This window comes from Nerophis lumbriciformis, linkage group LG02 (assembly GCF_033978685.3).
Source record: "Nerophis lumbriciformis linkage group LG02, RoL_Nlum_v2.1, whole genome shotgun sequence".
In the NCBI taxonomy this organism is placed as follows: domain Eukaryota; kingdom Metazoa; phylum Chordata; class Actinopteri; order Syngnathiformes; family Syngnathidae; genus Nerophis; species Nerophis lumbriciformis.
Window position 1 is genome coordinate 14,615,001 of NC_084549.2, and position 23,044 is coordinate 14,638,044.

General features: G+C 37.0%; 1 protein-coding gene across 4 annotated transcripts in view; it reads left to right on the top strand.

Annotated features, from left to right (window-relative positions):
• Positions 1-21,580, top strand: part of LOC133589903 (transmembrane protein 150A) — a 24,655-nt gene extending 3,075 nt beyond the window's left edge. For 2 of the 4 annotated variants that reach the window (XM_061942714.1, XM_061942643.1), the window contains exons 2-8: positions 512-578; positions 5,877-5,924; positions 8,469-8,531; positions 8,596-8,663; positions 8,750-8,880; positions 15,867-16,044; positions 21,000-21,580. In XM_061942714.1, the coding sequence (XP_061798698.1) occupies positions 514-578; positions 5,877-5,924; positions 8,469-8,531; positions 8,596-8,663; positions 8,750-8,880; positions 15,867-16,044; positions 21,000-21,193 (747 nt within the window). In that variant the 5' untranslated portion in view covers positions 512-513 and the 3' untranslated portion in view covers positions 21,194-21,580. Of the gene's footprint in view, positions 1-265; positions 579-5,876; positions 5,925-8,468; positions 8,532-8,595; positions 8,664-8,749; positions 8,881-15,866; positions 16,045-20,999 lie in introns of those variants that run through there. The other 2 variants (XM_061942567.1, XM_061942485.1) reach the window with 2 other exon arrangements.
• The last annotated feature ends 1,464 nt before the right edge of the window (positions 21,581-23,044 follow it).

A 23,044-nucleotide genomic window follows, 5' to 3' on the forward strand; every position in this document is an offset into this window, starting at 1 on the left:
AATGACATCCAATAGCAAGCGGATGATCAGTTGAAAATATTATGGAATAGTATTAATGTGAAAAATATCCATGTGTACTGCAATAATACATAAAATAACATAACTTTTTTTTTTTTTAAAGGAACAGCTAATAATTTTCAAGGATATTATTTAAATCCATACTTAAAATAGTACTAAATGACAGCGCGTGTCACTTGAAAAATTGTGAAGGAGTGTCTAAAAGGAAGATAATGTCTCCTGTGAAAACAAAAGCAAACAGGCGGGCCAACCCGTGTGCTCACAAGGGTTCCGTCACAGCAAGGTGCTGATCTTTAGGAGTGGCAGCCAGACAGAAAAAACCTCAAGTGAAATAACTCCACATCTGTATAGGATTTTTTTTTTGCACATTTTGAAATTACTGTTCTTTTCTTTAAAAAAAAAACAAAAAAAAAACTTGTAGGTATTATGCTGATTTCAAGACACGTGGACTTAAGGAATTTGTTGGGAAAAAAACACTGTTCTCCCCCAACAGACATGTTCCTCTGGAGTCTCCTGCCAATTTCTCTCTCCTTAGTGTCCTTAATTGGAACGTGGACTATGTAAGTACACACCTGACCTCACTTTTTGTCAACACAGAAAAAGACCCAATCTTGTATCACAACTGAAACCGGCCATGCTGTGCTTACAGCATTTTGATGATAATATCAGGCCAAATGTTGTCTGTTGTTGTTGTTGAGATTTACAAAATAAAAAAGGCAGAGAGCTACTAATTTTTCTAACGTTTAATATCAGAGCGTTTTCAAACCAAACAAAGGAAATAAGCTTGTTTCATCAGAGCATTATTAAAAATGTTGGTATCCATAACTCACATATGGTATTACATTTTTTGTAAAAACAGTAAAAATGTAAGAAAAAAAGAGCAAAAAGACTTAATGTAATGAGAAAAGACTGAAATGTTGATTCTAATAACTAACAATAATACACGTTGTCACTAATAACACAAAGCTGACACTAAGTTGTGTCTTTAAATATATATAATATCTGTTTTTTTCAACCCAAACAAAGGAAATAACTTTGTTTCGCCAGAGCGTTATTAAAAATGTTGGTATCCATAGCTCACATTTGGTATTATTTTTTTTGTAAAAACAGTAAAAATGTAAGAAAAAAGAGCAAAAATACTTAATGTCAAAAGAAAAGGCTGAAATTATGATTCTAGTATCTAATAATAATACACTTTGTCACTAATAACACAAAGCTATCACAAAGTTGTGTCTTTAAATATATATATAATATCTGTTTTTTCAAACCAAACAAAGGAAATAAGCTTGTTTCGCCAGAGCATTATTAAAAATGTTGGTATCCATAGCTCACATTTGGTATTATATTTTTTGTAAAAACGGTAAAAATTTAAGAAAAAAGAGCAAAAACACTTAATGTCATAAGAAAAGACTGAAATTATTATTGTAATAACTAATAATAATATACTTTGTCACTAATAACACAAAGCTGGCAATAAGTTTTGTCTTTAAATATATATAATATCTGTTTTTTCAACCCAAACAAAGGAAATAAGCTTGTTTTGCCAGAGCATTATTAAAATGTTGGTATCCTTAGAGCACATTTGGTATTAAATTTTTTGTAAAAACAGTAAAAATGTAAGAAAAAAGACCAAAAATACTTAATGTAATGAGAAAAAGCTGAAATGATGATTCTAATAACTAATAATAATACACGTTGTCACTAATAACACAAAGCTAACACGAAGTTGTGTCTTTAAATATATATAGTATCTGTTTTTTCAACTCAAACAAAGGAAATAAGTTTGTTTTGCCAGAGCATTATTAAAAATGTTGGTATCCATAGCTCACATTTGGTATTACATTTTTTATAAAAATATAAGAAAAAAGAGCAAAAAGACTTAATGTCTTAAGAAATGGCTGAAATTATGATTCTAATAACTAATAATAATACACTTTGGCACCAATAACACAAAGCTAACACTAAGTTGTGTCTTTAAATATATAATATCTGTTTTTTCAACCCAAACAAAGGAAATAAGCCTGTTTCGCCAGAGCATTATTAAAAATGTTGGTATCCATAGCTCACATTTGGTATTCAATTTTTTGTAAAAATGGTAAAAATGTAAGAAAAAAGAGCAAACATACTTTAATGTAATGAGAAAAGGCTGACATTATGATTCTAATAACTAATAATAATACACTTTGTCACTAATAACACAAAGCTGGCAATAAGTTTTGTCTTTAAATATATATAATATCTGTTTTTTCAACCCAAACAAAGGAAATAAGCTTGTTTCACCAGAGCATTATTAAAAATGTTGGTATCCATAGCTCACATTTGGTATTCAATTTTTTGTAAAAATGTAAGAAAAAAGAGCAAAAAGACTTAATGTCATAAGAAAAGGCTGAAATTATTATTCTACTAACTAATAATAATATACTTTGTCACTAATAACACAAAGCTAATACTAAGTTGTGTCTTTAAATATATATAATATCTGCTTTTTCAACCCAAACAAAGGAAATAAGCTTGTTTTGCCAGAGCATTATTAAACATGCTGGTATCCATAGCTCACATTTGGTATTCAATGTTTTGCAAAAACAGTAAAAATGTAAGAAAAAACAGCAACAATACTTTAATGTCATAAGAAAAGGCTGACATGATGATTGTAATAACTAATAATAATACACTTTGTCAGTAATAACACAAAGCTGACACTAAGTTTTGGCTTTAAATATATATAATATCTGTTTTTTCAACCCAAACAAAGGAAATAAGCATGTCTGGCCAGAGCATTATTCAAAATGTTGGTATCCATAGCTCACATTTGGTATCTGTTTTTTCAACCCAAACAAAGGACATAAGCTTGTTTTGCCAGAGCAATATTCAAAATGTTGGTAGTTGTTTTAGTAGGTATTCATTTCTAATGCAGGTTTTTCAAACACTATTTGAGCTATATTGACAAAAAGAAAGGATTTTTAGTTGTATATGACTGACAACATTTACATTTATTTGGGAAGCAGATCTCCACTCAGTGAGGTCATTTTATATATCAGAGGTGTCCAAAGTGCGACCCCAGGGGCCATTTGGGGCCCGCAGCATATTGTCGTGGTGGGAATAAACAGTAAAAATGTAAGAAAAAAGAGCAACAAGAGTTAATGTAATAAGAAAAGAGTGAAATTATGATACTAATAATAATACACTTTGTCACTAATAACACAAAGCTGACATTACGTTTTGTCTTTAAATATATATAATATCTGTTTTTTCAACCCAAACAAAGGAAATAAGCTTGTTTCACCAGAGCATTATTAAAAATGTTGGTATCCATAGCTCACATTTGGTATTACATTTTTTGTAAAAATGTAAGAAAAAAGAGCAAAAAGACTTAATGTCATAAGAAAACACTGACATTATTATTCTACTAACTAATAATAATATACTTTGTCACTAATAACACAAAGCTAATACTAAGTTGTGTCTTTAAATATATATAATATCTGCTTTTTCAACCCAAACAAAGGAAATAAGCTTGTTTTGCCAGAGCATTATTAAACATGCTGGTATCCATAGCTCACATTTGGTATTCAATGTTTTGCAAAAACAGTAAAAATGTAAGAAAAAACAGCAACAATACTTTAATGTCATAAGAAAAGGCTGACATTATGATTGTAATAACTAATAATAATACACTTTGTCAGTAATAACACAAAGCTGACACTAAGTTTTGGCTTTAAATATATATAATATCTGTTTTTTCAACCCAAACAAAGGAAATAAGCATGTCTTGCCAGAGCATTATTCAAAATGTTGGTATCCATAGCTCACATTTGGTATCTGTTTTTTCAACCCAAACAAAGGACATAAGCTTGTTTTGCCAGAGCAATATTCAAAATGTTGGTAGTTGTTTTAGTAGGTATTCATTTCTAGTGCAGGTTTTTTAAACACTATTTGAGCTATATTGACAAAAAGAAAGGATTTTTAGTTGTATATGACTGACAACATTTACATTTATTTGGGAAGCAGATCTCCACTCAGTGAGGTCATTTTATATATCAGAGGTGTCCAAAGTGCGACCCCAGGGGCCATTTGGGGCCCGCAGCATATTGTCGGGGTGGGAATAAACAGTAAAAATGTAAGAAAAAAGAGCAACAAGAGTTAATGTAATAAGAAAAGAGTGAAATTATGATACTAATAATAATACACTTTGTCACTAATAACACAAAGCTGACATTACGTTTTGTCTTTAAATGTATATAATATCTGTTTTTTCAACCCAAACAAAGGAAATAAGCTTGTTTCGCCAGAGCATTATTAAAAATGTTGGTATCTATGGCTCACATTTGGTATTCAATTTTTTGTAAAAATGGTAAAAATGTAAGAAAAAAGAGCAAAAATACTTAATGTCTTAAGAAAAGGCTGAAATTATGATTCTAGTAACTAATAATAATACACTTTGTCACTAATAACACAAAGCTAACACGAAATTGTATCTTTAAATATATATATAATATCTGTTTTTTCAACCCAAACAAAGGAAGTAAGCTTGTTTCGCCAGAGCATTATTAAAAATGTTGGTATCTATGGCTCACATTTGGTATTACATTTTTTGTAAAAATGGTAAAAATGTAAGAAAAAAGAGCAAAAAGACTTAATGTCATAAGAAAAGGCTGAAATTTTTATTCTAATAACTAATACTAATATACTTTGTCACTAATAACACAAAGCTGGCAATACGTTTTGTCTTTAAATATATGTAATATCTGCTTTTTCAACCCAAACAAAGGAAATAAGCTTGTTTTGCCAGAGCATCATTAAACATGTTGATATCCATACGTTTTTTGTTATATTTTATTAGGTATTCATTTCTAGTGCGGGTTTTTTAATCACTTTTTGAGCTACATAGACAAAAAGAAAGGATGTTTAGTTGGATACGACATTTAAATTGTACTTTATTTGGGAAGCTCAGAGAAGTCCTTTTCTATATCAGAGGTGTCCAAAGTGCGACCCCAGGAGTCATTTGCGGCCCCCAGCATATTGTCGAGGGGGGAAAAAACTGCCTGAAAAGGCTGAAATTATGATACTCATAACTAATAATAAAGCTGACACTAAGTTTTGTCTTTAAATATATATTATATCTGTTTTTTGCAGTTTTTTTTTTTTACAGAATTAAAAAATATCAACGTGGCATTCTTTGACTTTTCAGTACGCTGCCCTTGGTGGAAAAAGTTTGGACACCCCTGTGTTCTAATTTGACGAAAAATTGAGGCTTTTTGTCTGTTACAGAAATATAAGCAAACATTCTTTCACCCTTTGGTGAGCTACTCAAAACCAGTGTCGTCTTTTGGGATTTGTTATATACTGCATATATTATATAAAACTACAATATGATATAATAATGTAATATATCAGTATATATTATATACTGTATATATAATAAGTAAATATTACATGTATGTTATATTTTATATTGCTACTATGGTACATTTTTAGTCTACTTAGTACCTGCATTATCCTTTCCATCCTTACCCTTTCCATCCTTTGTAACTGAGCTACTGTGTGGAACAATTTCCCTTGTGGATCAATAAAGTTTGTTTAAGTCTACGTCTAAGTGGACATTTGTTTGTGGTATATTTCTTTTGTCAGAGTTCTGTAAAAAAATAAAAATAAATAAAGAAAAAGCCCTGTTCTGCACGTCCACTGGAGAGGACGTTAATTCTCAGGCGGGTACAATATAGTCACATCAAACCTACGTAAGCATGATTAAAAATAATAGGGAATTTATTTATTATGGTAAATTCAGTAAATTCTTAAATTATTCCTGTAAAGGAGTATATTGTACACAAATAAACACGCTGTTTAACTTACCCTTCCAGATATGGCTTGGCCTACTCCAACCAACATGTGTGCTCACTCAACGACTGGTAAGTTCTGTATGAGGGGCCGTTAGGGACATTATTCAGAATTACCTCTTACATACACTACTGAAATGCTCTCACATGAACAACTGAAATGTTTTTCTCTCACACACTACTAAAACACTCTCATACACACTACTGAAACACTCTTATACACACTACTGAAATGCTCTCACATAAACAACTGAAATGTTTTTCTCCCACACACACTACTGAAACACTCTCATACACACTACTGAAATGCTCTCACATAAACAACTGAAATGTTTTTCTCTCACACACACTACTGAAACACTCTCATACACACTACTGAAACACTCTCATGCGCACTACTGAAACACTCTTATACACACTACTGAAATGCTCGCACATAAACCACTGAAATGTTTTTCTCTCACACACACTACTGAAACACTCTCATACACACTACTGAAATGCTCTCACATAAACAACTGAAATGTTTTTCTCTCACACACTACTGAAACACTCTCATACACACTACTGAAATGCTCTCACATAAACAACTGAAATGTTTTTCTCTCACACACTACTGAAACACTCTCACACACACTACTAAAACACTCTTATACACACTATTGAAATGCTCTCACATAAACAACTGAAATGTTTTTCTCTCACACACTACTGAAACACTCTCATACACACTACTGAAACACTCTCATACACTCCTGAAACACTCTTATACACACTACTGAAATGCTCTCACATAAACAACTGAAATGTTTTTCTCTCACACACACTACTGAAACACTCTCATACACACTACTGAAACACTCTTATACACACTACTGAAATGTTCTCACATAAGCAACTGAAATGGTTTTCTCTCACACACACTATTGAAACACTCTCATACACACTACTGAAACACTCTTATACACACTACTGAAATGCTCTCACATAAACAACTGAAATGTTTTTCTCTCACACACACTACTGAAACACTCTCATACACACTACTGAAACACTCTCATACACTCCTGAAACACTCTTATACACACTACTGAAATGCTCTCACATAAACAACTGAAATGTTTTTCTCTCACACACACTACTGAAACACTCTCATACACACTACTGAAACACTCTTATGCACACTACTGAAATGTTCTCACATAAACAACTGAAATGTTTTTCTCTCACACACACTATTGAAACACTCTCATACACACTACTGAAACACTCTTATACACACTACTGAAATGCTCTCACATAAACAACTGAAATGTTTTTCTCTCACACACACTACTGAAACACTCTCATACACACTACTGAAACACTCTCATACACTCCTGAAACACTCTTATACACACTACTGAAATGCTCTCACATAAACAACTGAAATGTTTTTCTCTCACACACACTACTGAAACACTCTCATACACACTACTGAAACACTCTTATGCACACTACTGAAATGTTCTCACATAAACAACTGAAATGGTTTTCTCTCACACACACTATTGAAACACTCTCATACACACTACTGAAACACTCTTATACACACTACTGAAATGCTCTCACATAAACAACTGAAATGTTTTTCTCTCACACACACTACTGAAACACTCTCATACACACTACTGAAACACTCTCATACACTCCTGAAACACTCTTATACACACTACTGAAATGCTCTCACATAAACAACTGAAATGTTTTTCTCTCATACACACTACTGAAACACTCTCATACACACTACTGAAACACTCTTATGCACACTACTGAAATGTTCTCACATAAACAACTGAAATGGTTTTCTCTCACACACACTATTGAAACACTCTCATACACACTACTGAAACACTCTTATACACACTACTGAAATGCTCTCACATAAACAACTGAAATGTTTTTCTCTCACACACACTACTGAAACACTCTCATACACACTACTGAAACACTCTCATACACTCCTGAAACACTCTTATACACACTACTGAAATGCTCTCACATAAACAACTGAAATGTTTTTCTCTCACACACACTACTGAAACACTCTCATACACACTACTGAAACACTCTTATGCACACTACTGAAATGTTCTCACATAAACAACTGAAATGTTTTTCTCTCACACACACTATTGAAACACTCTCATACACACTACTGAAACACTCTTATACACACTACTGAAATGCTCTCACATAAACAACTGAAATGTTTTTCTCTCACACACTACTGAAACACTCTCATACACACTACTGAAACACTCTCATACACACTACTGAAATGCTCTCACATAATCAACTGAAATGTTTTTCTCTCACGAACACTACACAAACACTCTCATACACACTACTGAAACACTCTTATACACACTACTGAAATGCTCTCACATAAACAACTGAAATGTTTTTCTCTCACACACACTACTGAAACACTCTTATACACACTACTGAAATTATCTCACATAAACAACTGAAATGTTTTTCTCTCACACACACTACTGAAACACTGCATTGTCGCCGACATTCAGATTCTGCCTTTCATTCTTCACAATGTCTCGTTTTTCGATATGTTGTCAGGACGGGAGAACACTTCTGCAAAGGCAATCTCACACCTGGATGCTGCAAGGTTCCCACCCTAAGGTGAGAATAAAAGTCAGCCATTTAGCTCAATTTCAATTAAACACAAGTAAATGTTCATTTGCAGCACGAGCGGCACGTACGCCCCGGAGAATTCGCTTTTTACTGCCACCATCAACGCCTCGTCCTTTCTGTGTGAGTTTACTTGCTGGTTTGGTGTGGATCTCCCCTATAAAAAAGTAATGTGTGTTAATAAAAAAAAAACCTGTCCCCGGTTCTAGTTCTGCTCTTCGTGATATTCCACCATGCGCACATTCTGGAGAAACATGCGTGTTACTCCATGATGAGCAAGCTGGCGCTGATCTTCGGCGTGGTGGCCTCGTTGGGTGCGTTCGCCGCTGGGAACTGCAACGTAAGTACAGCGGTACCTCAACTTCAGAGTTTTTTAAATAAGAACTGTCTCTATTATGTTAGATCCACTATGGACTGGACTCTCACTATTATGTTAGATCCACTATGGACTGGACTCTCACTATTATGTTAGATCCACTATGGACTAGACTCTCACTATTATGTTCGATCCACTATGGACTGCACTCTCACTATTATGTTAGATCCATTATGGACTGGACTCTCCCACTATTACGTTAGATCCACTATGGACTGGACTCTCCCACTATTATGTTTGATCCACTATGGACTGGACTCTCACTATTATGTTAGATCCACTATGGACTGGACTCTCACTATTATGTTAGATCCACTATGGACTGGACTCTCACACTATTATGTTAGATCCACTATGGACTGGACTCTCACACTATTTTGTTAGATCCACTATGGACTGGACTCTCACTATTATGTTAGATCCACTATGGACTGGACTCTCACACTATTATGTTAGATCCACTATGGACTGGACTCTCACACTATTATGTTTGATCCACTATGGACTGGACTCTCACTATTATGTTAGATCCACTATGGACTGGACTCTCACTATTATGTTAGATCCACTATGGACTGGACTCTCACACTATTATGTTAGATCCACTATGGACTGGACTCTCACACTATTTTGTTAGATCCACTATGGACTGGACTCTCACTATTATGTTAGATCCACTATGGACTGGACTCTCCCACTATTATGTTAGATCCACTATGGGCTGGACTCTCACACTATTATGTTAGATCCACTATGGGCTGGACTCTCACACTATTATGTTAGATCCACTATGGACTGGACTCTCACACTATTATGTTAGACCACATCTGCGGTCCCGTCCAAGGTTTCTCATTGCCCCATTGGGTTGAGTTTTTCCTTGCCCTGATGTGGGATCGGAGCCGAGGATGTCGTTGTGGCTTGTGCAGCCCTTTGAGACACTGGTGATTTAGGGCTATATAAGCAAACATTGATTTATTGATTGGTTGATTATCTGTCCTATACTTGCCATCTGAATGAACAGTAGCAGTGCAACATGGCGACGTAACACATGAAGCACGCCGTGCAAACAGGACACGCTTCAAATATGTGACCCAGCTTGTTTTGTGGTGTCTGCTGTTTCGCCAGGTGTGCATTTACCTGTATGTCATGTTTCCTCCGAGGCCGCCACACGACTGCAACCCTATTGTTCGTTTTTTTTTGGGGGGGGGGGGGGGGGATCATACCCACTGTGTCAACAGAGCAATTACTTTGTGTACTCCAACTAATGGATTAAATAACAGTTAATGTGATCCTTGCTACAAATGTGGTAATTGCTTTTAATTTCATCCTCTAGAAATGCAGTCCAAACTTTTCGATACTTTTCTAATTAAAGGGGACTACAGAAAATTGCATTATTGGCTTTATTTGAATATAAAATCTTAGGGTAAATTAAACATATGTTTCTTATTGCAATTTTGTCCTTAAATAGAAGAGTGAACATACCAGACAACTTTTCCTTTAGTAGTAAGTAAACAAACAAAGGCTCCTAATTTAGTCTGCTGACATATGCAGTAACATATTGTGTCATTTATCATTCTATTGTTTTGTCAAAATTATTAAGGACAAGTGGTAGAAAATGGATTATTAATAGGGATGTCCGATAACGGCTTTTTGCCGATATCCGATATCCCGATATTGTCCAACTCTTTAATTACCGATACCGATATCAACCGATACCGATATCAACCCATATATGCAGTCATGGAATTAACACATTTTTATGCCTAATTTGGACAACCAGGTATGGTGAAGATAAGGTACTTCTTAAATTTTTTTATAAAATAAGATAAATAAATTAAAAACATTTTCTTGAATAAAAAAGAAAGTAAAACAATATAAAAACAGTTACATAGAAACTAGTAATTAATGAAAATTAGTCTAATTAACTGTTAAAGGTCATTACTATTAGTGGACCAGCAGCACGCACAATCATGTGTGCTTACGGACTGTATCCCTTGCAGACTGTATTGATATATATTGATATATAATGTAGAAACCAGAATATTAATAACAGAAAGAAACAACCCTTTTGTGTGAAAGAGTGTGAATGAGTGTAAATGGGGGAAGGAGTTTTTTTTGGTTGGTGCACTAATTGTAAGTGTATCTTGTGTTTTTTTATGTTGATTTAATTAAAAAAAAAAAAATACAAAAAAAAAAAAATACAAAAAACGATTCCGATAATTAAAAAAAAACGATACCGATAATTTCCGATATTACATTTTAAACTCATTTATCGGCAGGCCGATATTATCGGACATCCCTAATTATTTATCTACTTGTACATTTACTGTTAATATCTCCTTACTTTCTCTTTTAACATGTTCTATCTACACTTCTGTTAAAATGTAATAATCACTTATTCTTCTTTTGTTTTGATACTTTACATTAGTTTTGGATGATACCACAAATTTGGGTATCGATCCGATACCAAGTATTTACAGGATCATACAATGGTCACAATTTAAGTTCTCATGTGTCCAGGGACATATTTCCTGATTTTATAAACATAATATACATTTTAAAAAAACAGGAATTTTTTTTGTGATGCTAAAAAAATATCAATGTAATCATAGTAGTATTGACTAGATACGCTCCTTTCCTTGGTATCATTAAAGTGGATGTCAGGTGTAGATCCACCCATGGCATTTGTTTACATTGTGACCCCGGTGAGCTACGGTGTGGAGTGAAGCATGTTTAGCTATTCCTCGTCCTGCAGTGATAATGATACTTGTAAGAAACTTACTTTATTTGTCGCCATGGAGACGAGGATTAGTGATTTAGAAGTAGCTAAAACACTGCCGAATGCGGATGGATGTTCGCTGTTAGCTAGGTAGCCATGTTTTAAAGAACCTCTTCCTGAGGGTGTTTCAGTGTTATAACTTCACCTTTATCGTTAGTTTTTAAGCCAAAATGCGTCTGTTCTCCCTTTTCTGTCTACACATTGTGTCTGCTTGTAAGTACTCCGTGATTGTGCGCTGCCAAACATGCTCCTCTGCTTGTAAAACCAGCAATGTCACGACGTGACAACGCCCGTCATGCCTGTTAAAAAAGGGAGGGGTACTTCTTCGAGAGCGGTATACTACTGAATATAATTCATTAGTATCGCAGTACTATGCTAATAATGCAAGTATAACCCATTTACCATTTATTAATATAAGAATATAGATCAGGGTTATTCAACTGGTGGCCCAGGGGCCAAATCCAGCCTGGGGATGACACCACAACGGCGCCGGAGTTCAGTTGAAAACTGTGGTTGACAAACATTTTTGCAGCAAATTCCTAAAAACACTAGAGCTCTCCTGTTGTTTAGAGGCACTTGCAGCAGTGTAAACATGTTGGCAGTTCCTTGCGTTGACATTTGAAGCTTTCTAGCTAAACAAACTTGTCATTTACATAACTGAGGCGTTCCTCCAGGCACCGGAGTCCTCTCCTTTTGGCAGTTTCACATTTTTCTCGTAATGTGACTTTTGAAACTAAGGTGTTGCTCTAGCTTGTTTACTTCCGATGCGGTCAGTAGTCATTTTGCAACTTCTTGAGTTATACTAGTAGTAGACTTAGACTTAAACTTAGACTTAGACTTCCTTTTATTGTCATTCAAATTTGAACTTTGCAGTACAGATAAGAACGAAATTTCGTTGCATTAGCTCATGGTAGTGCAGGATAAAAAAGCAATAAGGTGCAGATATAAATAAATAGATTACTGTACAGATACATATATTGCACTTTTGTATATGCATCCATGTTTATGGATGTATGTTATATTGTCTTTATATTCCAGCCAGTTAATCCATTTTTGGGGGGGGATTGAGGGAATTATTTTGATGCGTTCAAGAGTCTTACAGAACCTGGAGGTTCTGCTACGGAGGCTGCGGAACCTCTTTCTAGAGTCCAGCAGTGAAAACAGTCCTTGGTGGGGATGGGAGGAGTCTCTGCAGATTTTCTGAGCCCTGGTCAGGCAGCGGCTTTTTGCGATCTTTGTGGATAAACCACAGAAACCTTGACTATATATATATATATATATATATATATATATATATATATATATATATATATATATATATATATATATATATATATATATATATATATATGTGTGTATATATATATATATATGTGTATATATATACACATATATATATACACATATACATGTGTGTGTATATATATATATATATATATATATATATATATATATATATATATATATATATATATATATATATATATATATATATATATATATATATATATATATATATCTCTATAGTCAAGGTTTCTGTGGTTTAGCCGTTATACAGTGCTCAATACCGGGGTAGAGCGGAATATACGTTAGGTCAGGAAAAAACACAAGAGGCTATACCAGTGACGTGCAGTCACTAGAGGCAGGTGAGGCGGGGCCTCACCTGCCATCATGGAAAGAAAAAAAATTTAAAAAGAAAAAAAATTAATTAAATTGTTATATGTATCCAGTGATTATACTATAAAGTTATTTTCCATTTAACTTCACCAGTTTTAGATTATTTTTTATTCACAATCGCTGAATTTTCACATTTGCCGTTCAAATACTGAGAAGAGACGGTGCGGTGAACAGCAGCCAGTTGAGGCACGTCACTCAGTGCCTCAACATGGATTGCGGACTCGGCTAACTGCTGGCCTGCTGTGCAGTGAGACCGTATTGCTATATGAACTATATTATATATTTCCATAGTTTAGTTAGCTGAAGTATATAATGTACAGTGCATTTTGTCAACAACTGTATGTGTGACGTATTTCTTGTGCTGAGCGATCATAAAACGGCTGCAAAAGACGCACTGGCTGAGGCTCCAGTAATCCCGCCTCCTGCACCCCCGCCGTAGAATTGTTATATCAACTAAAGCCCACACTTAAACTTTCCACGTGCAAGATTGAATCTATTTAAAAAAGTTATTTCATAAGAAGCCAAAAAGTGCAAAAACAATCATGTTCGTGTTGGAGGAGTTGTGAATGACTGCAGGGCCACAACATTAGGTACACCTGCAGACTGCAGGTGTACCTAATTCACAACTCCTCCAACACGAACATTATTGTTTTTGCACTTTTTGGCTTCTTATTAAATAACTTTTGTAACCTATTTTCATGGGCTTTTCTCTTTGTGATGTTAAGTTCCTGTTATGCGCTGTTATACAGTATATGCCTTGAGCTCTTATTTTGAAGGCGCTAAGAGCGGAAGTGATGACACGGAGTGGAGCGTAGGTTTTTGAAAGAAGGTAAATAAAGTGGTCCTCGTGTAAACTGGAGCCTCCGTGTTTGTTATTTTGTAGTTTCATACAGTATAGGCGACATTTATAAACCCTCGGTTAAACTTTTTTAAATAGATTCAATCTTGCACGTGGAAAGTTTAAGTGAGGGCTTTAGTTGTGGACTTCATTTATAAGTAAAGGTAAGACCATAATAACGTTTTTTTTATTAAATGTGCTTTTTTGTGTGCTACAGTTTGTATGTGTAAAGTTAAAGTTAAGTTAAAGTACCAATGATTGTCACACACACACTAGGTGTAATGAAATTTGTCGTCTGCATTTGACCCATCCCTTTGTTCACCCCCTGGGAGGTGAGGGGAGCAGTGGGCAGCAGCGGCGCCGCGCCCGGGAATCATTTTTGGTGATTCAACCCCCAATTCCAACCCTTGATGCTGAGTGCCAAGCAGGGAAGAATGCTGGTATGAGCTTTTAAACATAACCCGTTAACTGCTGCCCATCAAATGGTGAATAAGATACTCTTTAGGGTTCATATGTTTGTAAATCTGACTGTGATGAAGTCAGTGCCTCACCAGTCATGAACCTCACCGCACGTCACTGGGCTATACCATCCCTACAAGCCTGTTTCGCAGGTTTCCCTGCTCGTCAGGGGATTATCCTCTGACGAGCAGGGAAACCTGCTAAACAGGCTTGTAGGGATGATATAGCCTCTTGTGTTTTTTCCTGACCTAACATATATATATATATATATATATTCCGGGCTTCACGGTGGCAGAGGGGTTAGTGCATCTGCCTCACAATACGAAGGTCCTGAGTAGTCTTGGGTTCAATCCCGGGCTCGGGATCTTTCTGTGTGGAGTTTGCATGTTCTCCCCGTGACTGCGTGGGTTCCCTCCGGGTACTCCGGCTTCCTCCCACCTCCAAAGACATGCACCTGGGGATAAGTTGATTGGCAACACTAAATGGTCCCTAGTGTGTGAATGTGAGTGTGAATGTTGTCTGTCTATCTGTGTTGGCCCTGCGATGAGGTGGCGACTTGTCCAGGGTGTACCCCGCCTTCCGCCCGATTGTAGCTGAGATAGGCTCCAGCGCCCCCCGCGACCCCAAAGGGAATAAGCGGTAGAAAATGGATGGATATATATATTCCGAGCACGATGATGTCACGTTATCGAGGGGGAAAATGCATTTTTAGACAATATGATTTGCCTGAGCGGCTAGGAGTCACCGAGAGTAACAAGCGGTAGAAAATGGATTAGAAAGGACAGATTAAAAAAAAAAAAAAAAAAAAAGTTTAACTTGGGACTTCCTGCTGGTCGGATTTTGGACGCTGGCGGGCCGGATCGGGCCGTAGTTTGGGGACCCCTGCCATATAGAACCGGAATAAATAAAAAACGCAATTTGGATGTTACCACCCCTACTGACTACTTTGTATAAATGTGTAATTTAACTACTAGGGTGTTTAAGTAATTATGGAATGAAATGGAATGACTACTGCGTACTCATGTTGTAATACATTACCAATGTTGTAATGCCTGTCATTATGTAGTGACTAAGTAAGTATTGTACTATGAGTGCTGTCCTAGTAAAGTGACTGTATGTACTGAGTGTACTTTGTGTGTGTGTGTGTGTGTGTGTGTGTGTGTGTGTGTGTGTGTGTGTGTGTGTGTGTCCTATCAGCCTGGTTCCCTGCCCCTGCTGCACTACGTGGGAGCCGCCATCAGTTTCCTGTGCATCTGCTTCTACACCGTCCTGCTCACGGCACTCACCAGCCGATGTCACCTGAGTGGATATGAAACGATTCTGTACCCCACACGCATCATCCTGACGGTGCTACAAACCATTGCCACCATCTGCTGTATCCTTCTCCTCTTATGACGTCATCGTGTTGTTGTGCAAAGTGTGTGTGCGTGTGGAAGCTTGCAGTGGCAGGTGTGCAGCGGAGAGGACTCGTTATGGCCGTAGTTGGGTTGGAACAGGATGTAGGCTCGAGTTGCTGCTACGGTGTGAATGTACTGATCCTGTTTACAAAGTGGGCCTGGCTACAACAGCCGTAATGGTGCAAAGGGGTTTCCATACAGTAATCTGTTTATCAAGCTGGAACTTTAACATTTGCTCTCCAAGTGCATGCTACTTGACATGAAGTACCGCGTGTACCAGACCTGGGCAAATTAAGGCCCGGGGGCCACATGTTAAGCTTTTCAATCTGGCCCGACGGACATCCCCTGATAATTTTTGTAGATCTTTAAGATGGAAACTGTAGCTGCCATTATGATGTGCAGTGATGTTTTAAAATTACCGTAAGTCTTGAACTATACAACGTTTTTCAATGGTTGGAATCTGCACTTTTGCATGATATACTAGTTACTATGGTAATCTAATTAGTTACTATGGTAATCTAAGTCCATACTTGCCAACCCTCCCGAATTTTCCGGGAGACTCCCGAAATTCAGCGCCTCTCCCGAAAACCTCCCGGGACAAATATTCTCCCGAAAATCTCCCGATTTTCAGGCGGAGCTGGAGGCCACGCCCCCTCCAGCTCCATGCGGACCTGAGTGAGAACAGCCTTTTTTTATGACGGGAGGACAACAGGGTGACAAGAACTAAATCATCCAGACTAGAGATACATTGTATTATGTTTATCTTACCTAAAAATAAATATATTTATTAATTTAAAAAAAACAACTAAATACATTTTTACTATATTTTGCTAAAAACATCAAAATTAATTGTATTTTTATTTGTATTTTTTCTGACTCCTTATTACATCCAGCCATAGAATTATACATTAAAATAAACATATTGGAAATAATTAATTTTAAATTATCATAATAATTCATTTAAAATGACCATATTTAATTATTAAAATAATTGCTTGTGTATCAACAACTTTAGCATTTTATTCATGACATTTTGAAGCTCTCAGAAGCCAAGTTATGGTGAAGATTTATTTATGCAAGTTTGAAGTATCAATTATCGAAACACAGTGTGTTTGCATATTTTCAGGATGTATATATATATATATATATATATATATATATATATATATATATATATATATATATATATATATATGTATGTATATATATATGTATGAAATACTTGACTTGGTGAATTCTAGCTGTCAATATACTCCTCCCCTCTTAACCACGACCCCGCCCTAAACCACGCCCCCGTCCCACCCCTCCACCTCCCGAAATCGGAGGTCTCAAGGTTGGCAAGTATGTCTAAGTCACAGCAGCTCAGACGAGGCACCTAGCAGTGTGGATGGGGAGCGTTTCCACAGAGTGTTTCCAGACCGGCCAGCCTGAAATGCGGGTGTCAGGGACAGACGCGGAAGGAGATTTTTACAACAAAGTTCTAAAGCTTAGTGATGTATTAGATACCGTATTTTTCGGAGTATAAGTCGCTCCGGAGTATAAGTCGCACCGGCCGAAAATGCATAATAAAGAAGGGAAAAAACATATATAAGTCGCACTGGAGTATAAGTCGCATTTTTTGGGGAAATTTATTTGCTAAAACCCAACACCAAGAATAGGCATTTGAAAGGCAATTTAAAATAAATAAAGAATAGTGAACAACAGGCTGAATAAGTGTACGTTATATGAGGCATAAATAACCAACTGAGAACGTGCCTGGTATGTTAACGCAACATATTATGGTAAGAGTCATTCAAATAACTATAACATATAGAACATGCTATACGTTTACCAAACAATCTGTCACTCCTAATCGCTAAATCCCATGAAATCTTATACGTCTAGTCTCTTACGGGAATGAGCTAAATAATATTATTTGATATTTTACGGTAATGTGTTAATAATTTCACACATAAGTCGCTCCGGAGTAAAAGTCGCACCCCCGGCCAAACTATGAAAAAAACTGCGACTTATAGTCCGAAAAATACAGTATATCAGATCGTAGGTATTTTTTTTTACCCTTCGCGTTCATATTTCGCTTTGTTTGTTGCGCTTTTGTAGCGTTTCGCTTGATTGTAAAATATGTGGATGGAGAGGGGGTGTGACGTTCATATGTTGTCAATATTCAGTGTTTTATCGCTCATAGTTAATATTGTAAACCCCACATTCGTTATTTTAATGTACATTCTCTGTGTCTCATTCAAGAAATTTTTTTTTAAATTCCATTCCTTTTTTTAAGGCATAACGTTTTTAGCTTTCAATCAGACATTATTGTGAGGTTTTATATTAGTGTTCCTAAAAATAGGACCCAAGCAATACAGTATTATATTGTAATTATTGTTGGAATCATGTGCTCTACACTTAAAACATTGCTAATTGCACGCTCATAAAATCTCTATTTAATTTTTTTTTTTTTTTTTTGTCATAAAGAAATACAATCATGTGTGCTTACAGACTGTATCCCTGCAGACTGTATTGATATATATTTAAATATAATGTAGGAACCAGAAATATTAATAACAGAAAGAAACAACCCTTTTGTGCGAATGAGTGTGAATGAGGCAGGTTTTTTGGGCCGGTGCACTAATTGTAAGTGTATCTTGTGTTTTTTATGTTGATTTAATTAAAAAAAAAAAATTTTTTTTTTTTTAAATTTCTTGTACGGCTTGGTACAAATCGATCCACGGACCGGTACCGGGCCGCAGCCCTGTGGTTGGGCACCACTGTCTTAAAGCACCTCTTCTGGTGGGCGTTTCAGTGTTATAACGTCACCTTTATCGTTCGTTTTTAAGGCTAAATTTTTCTGTCTACACACTGTGTCTGCTTGTAAGTACTCTGTGGTTGTGCGCTGCCGAACATGCTCCTCTGCTCGTAAAACCAGCAATGCCCCGACGCGACGACGACACGCCGTCATGCCTGTTAAAAAAAGGGAGGTATAGTACTGAGTATGATTCATTAGCATCACGGTACTATACTAATACCGGTATACCGTACAACCCTAATGGAGACACACAAAAAGCTGCTAGTCGCTTGTCAGCCGGGGGATTAAAAATAAATAAATACCTGCCAGAGGGGACTGGCGTGTGTGCATTAAAAAGGCATTAATAGGCGAGTGTAGGGATGATGTTTGTTAAGAAATTATTGGTTTCGATGCCATTATCGAATCCTCTTATCGAACCGATTCCTTATCGATTCTCTTATCGAACCGATTCCTTATCGATTCTCTTATCAAATTCAGATAGGTTGTTGTATATGGGGAAAAAAAAACCCACAATACTTGGTTTAACAAAAGCTCACTTTTATTTTTTAAGAAAAAAATTAAATAAAATAAATAAATGAATATTGACTGTTGTTACCCCCCCTTCCCCCAAAACATTTTTTTAATTAAATAAATACATTTTGACTGTTAATGCCTCTTGAAATGGACCACCTAAGAAAAATATATGCAGGGAAAATCCTGCATTCATTTGTATTGTACAGCACTTTACATTTGAAACAAATCTCAGAGTAATGGTGTTGTTTACTTTTTGCTCCATTACATGTCAGCAAAATACAATTATTAACCTACTTGTATTCATCTGTGTTCACCAAGTTGAAGGGGAGGAGATTTTTCACCATCATTCTCGTTAGCTTGCGAGTAATGTTGTTACTCTCCTCCTCACTCATCTTGCTGCGCTCTGCGTTATACCTCGCCATGGTAAATGGTTATACCTCGCCATGGTAAATGGTTATACCTCGCCATGGTAAATGGTTATACCTCGCTATGGTAAATGGTTATACCTCGCTATGGTAAATGGGTTAACAAACACTGCCCTGGTCACTCTGGCTGTCATCATCTGAAATAGGATAACGTTAACATTATCTTCATTCAAATCTTGCAAGCACTAGTTTATTAGACAGACCTGCAAAATCTGGAGGCTACAAGATACCGTTAACGTTATCAGACACATACAAAAAGGCTAACGTTAACGTTACCGTTAGCCACTGACTACGCTTAGGTAACGTTAGTCTAGCTAACATTAATTACTGCAGTCCTGGTTGACATAAGAGGTAACGTTATTGTAGCCTGAAGGCTACGAGTGAGCAGATATGGAAATGAACCGGCAACAGTTAACGTTAGTTACTCACCGGCACTATCACTGGGACTGCAGGTTGAAGCAGAGGAAGAGGGGCGTGCTTCGTCATCTCTGTCGCTGCTTCTCCACCACACCTTTCTCTAACCTTCGGGTTATGTACGGCCTGAGCATGTTTCAACGTGTTTGTTGTACTGCTCACCTTACAGGAAAGCGAAACCTGGCAATAATTGCAGATAGCCGTTTCCTCGTCAAATTTCTTAGTAAAGTGAAGCCATGCCTTGGAGCGTTTTTTTCCGGTCCATTGTTGTTGCTGCTTCTGTATCTGCCGCCGAATGACTGAGCTACGTCATTTCCTGTGACGTGCCACAGGTCATTTCCTGTGACACAGGATTCGTTCCCAGGGATTCGAATAAAGAACCAAATCTTTTTATTTACTATAGTGGCTTCGATAATGGGAACCCATCCATCCATCCATTTTCTACCGCTTATTCCCTTTGGGGTCGCGGGGGGCGCTGGAGCCTATCTCAGCTACAATCGGGCGGAAGGCGGGGGGTACACCCTGGACAACCGTTTCTCAAAAAGGGGTTTGAATCCATGGAATCGGTTCTTTTCTTATCGAACAATCGGGAGAACCGGTTTCGAACCTCACCCTCAGCGAGTGTGACCACATACTTATTCACAAAAAATGGCCGATACTGAATGATAATGACTGTGTTCAGTAATGACTTCGTATTAAATGCTATCTCAGGATTCCCATGCTTACTTATCAGATCATCAGGAAGAAACATCCCATGCGTCCTTAACCCGAATCCCCTCAGACACGTTTTTCTTCGCCCACCACGAGTACCACTACGTCCACATGTCTGCAGTCTCCGAGTGGATCCTCAGCGTCAACCTGGAGCTGTTTGAGCTCAGCTACGCCGTGGAGTTCTGCTTCTTCTCCTCCTACATGATCTCAAATCTGTACAGCCAGCGAGACGAGGACAGACCCTTCGTGTTGACCATGTCCTGATACCAGGCTGATACAGAGTCGTTATGATATAGTATGTTTGACTGAACCTTTACTGGCATCTATTAGCTTCATGAACATGATGTAGTCTCTTGAGGTCTCTTTATGTTCATCTTGTACTGTGTACAAACTCCGCCAACAGAACAACTCTACTGAACGACCACGTAAGGCACAATCGCACTTCCACAATTCTGCCTTAGGAGAGAACGAAGCTCACATTTGATTCACGACGACGATTATTTATGTATGCGACTGTTATGATTTTTTTTTTCTTTTTCACCACAATCAGCTCAATAGTAACATTCAAGTTTCTTTTTGTCTGCTGTAGTATTCTATGTGTGATCCATCATGTTGACGTCGTAATAAACATGTTTCAATCTGTCTCACTCAGCAGCGTGGAATGTGTCAAAAATACACACGTCTTTCCGTCAAATCCCTCTCGTCATTAAAAACCTGTGTGACTGGATTGTTAACACATGACTGTTTACGGAGAGTATTGAGGGTGCCGTCACCTCCACAAGTGAAGTGGTCACCACACTACAAATGGTTGCCAAGGGCGGTGGCTTTAACGGTATTCAACCTAGTCTAACTGAAACTACCGGCTCCCAGCCGCCCTTCCCTATATGCGTGGGTCCTGTTGCGTCGGACCAGTCTTCCTCTCAGAGAATAAAAGACACTGGTCAATCCCAATGCAGATTTTACAAAAGGCTCTGCTTACTTTGACTTTTGTTTTGGCGCCAAGTGAGTCTGTCCAGAAGAGTGCAAGAGACGTTCAATCCTCAACGTATCATCCCGGACGAAGCCCCCAAATTGTTGCGTCGGACCAGTCTTCCTCTCAGGGAATAAAAGACACTGGTCAATCCCAATGCAGATTTTACAAAAGGCTCTGCTTACTTTGACTTATGTTTTGGCGCCAAATGAGTCTGTCCAGAAGAGTGCAAGAGACGTTCAATCCCCAACGTATCATCCCGGACGAAGCCCCCAAATTGTTGCGTCGGACCAGTCTTTCTCTCAGGGAATAAAAGGCAGTGGTCAATCCCAAGTTCTTTCGGATGACATATATGTTGAGTAAGAAGGACCACCAAGACAGAATAGCATTATTATCAAGTTTTACTAAAGCTTTAGGCAACCAGTCCTCACAATGCTTTTGGTTTGATTGATTGAAACTTTTATTAGTAGATTGCACAGTACAGTACATATTCCGTACAATTGACCACTAAATGGTAACAGCCGAATACGTTTTTCAACTTGTTTAAGTCGGGGTCCACGTTAATCAATTCTATAATGCTATAATAGCAGCATCAAGAAGCGGTCTGAAAATCAAATGGGAAGAGTCATCTTATTTAGTATGAAAACAGCCCCCTCTCGCCCAGAAAGAAATACAGCCTTAATGTTCTAAACTGATAAGGTAAAAAAAAGGGAGTACATTATACTCCCAATACACATTCCAGAGCCTTCAAGATAAAACACAGAGTTTACTAGCGGACATAAGATAAAGACCCACAGTGTTCACATGGGAAAATATTAGCTGATTTAAACATGACTATGGACTAAAAACAAGAACTCTTAAAAATATATGCATTCTCCATAGTCCCCATTTTGCGTGAAGAAGCGCCATGTAAGATGTCAGCTATTTGAATTAAATTTGACCACAAACGTAATCCTAGCCCAGGGGTCGGCAACCCAAAACGTTGAAAAAATACAAAAAATAAATCTGTCTGGAGCCGCAAAAAATTAAAACCCGTATACAAGTCTTATAATGAAGGCAACACATATTAGCTATAATAGCCTACTATCAAAATGACTATGTGTCGCAGGCTGAAGCAAATCTTCGTTGACAGAAATGTTGAAATT